General features: G+C 38.0%; 1 protein-coding gene across 11 annotated transcripts in view; it reads left to right on the forward strand.

The window, feature by feature from the left end:
- LOC122088973 overlaps positions 1–2,550 on the forward strand; it is a 52,261-nt gene that overhangs the window by 29,855 nt on the left and 19,856 nt on the right. For 6 of the 11 annotated variants that reach the window (XR_006143197.1, XM_042658373.1, XM_042658372.1 and 3 more), the window contains 2 exons: positions 1,647–1,690; positions 1,825–1,899. Coding sequence is in view for 10 of the 11 variants with exons in the window: in XM_042658373.1 (XP_042514307.1) it covers positions 1,647–1,690; positions 1,825–1,899 (119 nt within the window). In the remaining variant the exon portion in view is untranslated. Of the gene's footprint in view, positions 1–1,627; positions 1,691–1,824; positions 1,956–2,550 lie in introns of all 11 variants that reach the window. The other 5 variants (XM_042658371.1, XM_042658368.1, XM_042658369.1 and 2 more) reach the window with 2 other exon arrangements.

The raw sequence follows: 2,550 nt of genomic DNA on the forward strand, positions 1-2,550 counted from the left end.
TTGGGTGAATAAATAATTCATCAACCAAGAGAAAAAAAAGAAAAGCATACAGCCCCTAAAAGGAGGGCGGGGGGAAGGGAAAACAACAAAAGCCACCCTCAGAGAGAGGTGGTTCTGATGACAGAGCTAGGAAGCTCCCAGGAGGCTACAATGTGGCAATTTCTAGGGGATGGAGTACAAGTGGTGGAGATCTTAACAGTCTTAGTTTTCACATCAAAGAAGATGGAATTTTACTATTTTTTTATTTTTATTTTTATCTTTGCTTGTTTTAGTAATTTATTTATGAAATACTTATATGATTAGTTGGGAAAGGTGTAATTGTGTATACAGGAAAACATATTTTCTAAAGGTTTTTTAAATTTAGGAGAAGGATGCTACCTATTCCTGCGCCCCTACACCCAGACACAGGGGGGCGAAATGACCACCCCGCTCCCCATATTGGATGCTTGGGCATGAGCACAGGGGCTACTTGACCAGGTAGTGTTCTATCTCCCTTAAATTTATTATTTTTAAGTGACTTTAAAGTACTAATTAGGTTATTTTCAAGTTCTCTCATTGATTATATATATTAACAGCCTCAAACATGCATGGGGTGTTTGCAGGTTGCACAACTTGTTGCCTATTATGTAGACATGTTTAATGGATAGTTAAAAACATATTTTCATGTCGCTGATGCCATTTTGTTGGGAAAGACTTAGTTGACTTGTGTTAGAGATGCACTCTAGACAGCGGGCCCTCCCCTTTTTATATTTATATTATGTAATCAGATCTCTTTTTGGGGTGAATAAATAATTCATTACCAAAGAGAAAATATACAACCCCAAGAAAAAGTGGGGGGGGGGTGAGAAAAGAAATCAAAACCCTCAAGGGGAGACAGGGTTCCTGATTACAGAGCTAGGAAGCTCCCACGAAGCTACAATGTGACAATTTCTTGGGGAGGGGGAAGAATTTGAAGAAACTTTTGAGATCTTTGATTTCACATCAAAGAAGATGGAGTTCCAAATCTTCCCTAAAGGCCGAGAGCTCGAAGTCTATTTCCTATAATTTCTTTCCATCCAGATTTGATTTAAAGTGGCACAGAAGGCGAGCCTTCCCACGTAGTCACAAATGGTCTTCCCTTAGAAGGTCATGTCCACCCAAATCCACTCCCTTTAAAGAGGGAGGATTCTTCTTTTAACTGGCCAGCATTTGGAGAAAACAAGCTTCCAAATGGAGGTGGAGACATGATAAGCAAAGAAGAGATGATCCGTGTCTTCAGGCTCAAAACCACATAGATAGTAAATAGGTGAAACCTGGATTCCTCTCTGGATGAGGAAGGCTTGCGTGGGGGACATGCTTGAACCAAATGTAATCAGATCTTATCAGATTCAACTTTTGATAGCTGAAACCTTAGCAGGTAGAGATTCAAATACAAGGTGAATATCTGTTGGATATAGAATTGAATTCGGATACAAATATTTTAATTGAATGCAAATTTGGATAGTTTTGTTTTTGTATCCACTCAGAATGTGCTTCATTTGCATCCCTATTGTTATTGAACTGCCCCCACCTTAATGGAGTTTTTCTCCCCTTAGTGCATGTCCCACATTTATTTGTGCAAGAGAATGATGGGTTGTGCATCTTTCAGTTTTTGGCTTTACTTTCAGGAGTATTACTGGAGAAACAAGTAGTGGTTGTATGCCCAAATCTGGTAAAGTGGACTATTCCTTTGATTCCCTCTCTTTGTGATCATCATTTGTGTAATTCTGGACATTTCAGATAAAAAAGAGAGATCTCTTTCCAGTAAATTCTGAGCATTGAATTTTGAAATTCTAATTCATGCAGGGTGTCCTATCAGCTACTGTGTTATCACTTATTCCCCTGATTCGTCCATTTGGATGGCAGAGTTTATTGCTTCCAGTAAGTTTACGCAACTTCTTTTGGGAATTAGGGCCAACAAAAAATTTTTATGCTGAGTATGTGACTGGAAATAATTCATCATATCATTTATTCTCCCTAGTGAATTTTGAAATTCCATGGATTGGTATTAGTTTTGTTTTAAATATTACATTCTCCTATAATGATTGAAACCCACTGATCCTTTCTATTAAAATGGAAGAAGTGTTCCTTAATGAATGACACATGGTAAATAAACTCTGGCAGCAGCTTTGAAAAATAATTGAGTTTACTAGGTTTTGGATTGACAACCTATGATGCTTTCTTAATTGACAAGCTTATCATTGTTACATTTTACCCAACAAAAGAATAAAGGGGGGGAGGGGGAGGCTCAGAATTCTTACTTAAGTAATACTGCAATTAAGTAACTGATAATTAATTTTGAAGAGACTAAAGGCAAGGGCAGCTATGCATTGAAGTGTAGGGTGGTAAAGATTGCTTTATGTGTTTGATTGTTAGTAGGAGATAGTGTTAGATTTTTTTTTATTTTTTTTTTAATGAATAAATATATTAATAACGAGAGAAAAAAGGAATATACAAAGAGGAAAACGGGGGTAGGGGGAGAGGCCAACAACTAGTCAATGAAGGGGAGGAGACCCGGGGGGGGGGGGGGGG

The sequence above is a fragment of the Macadamia integrifolia genome, chromosome 9, assembly GCF_013358625.1.
Source record: "Macadamia integrifolia cultivar HAES 741 chromosome 9, SCU_Mint_v3, whole genome shotgun sequence".
Lineage (NCBI taxonomy): Eukaryota > Viridiplantae > Streptophyta > Magnoliopsida > Proteales > Proteaceae > Macadamia > Macadamia integrifolia.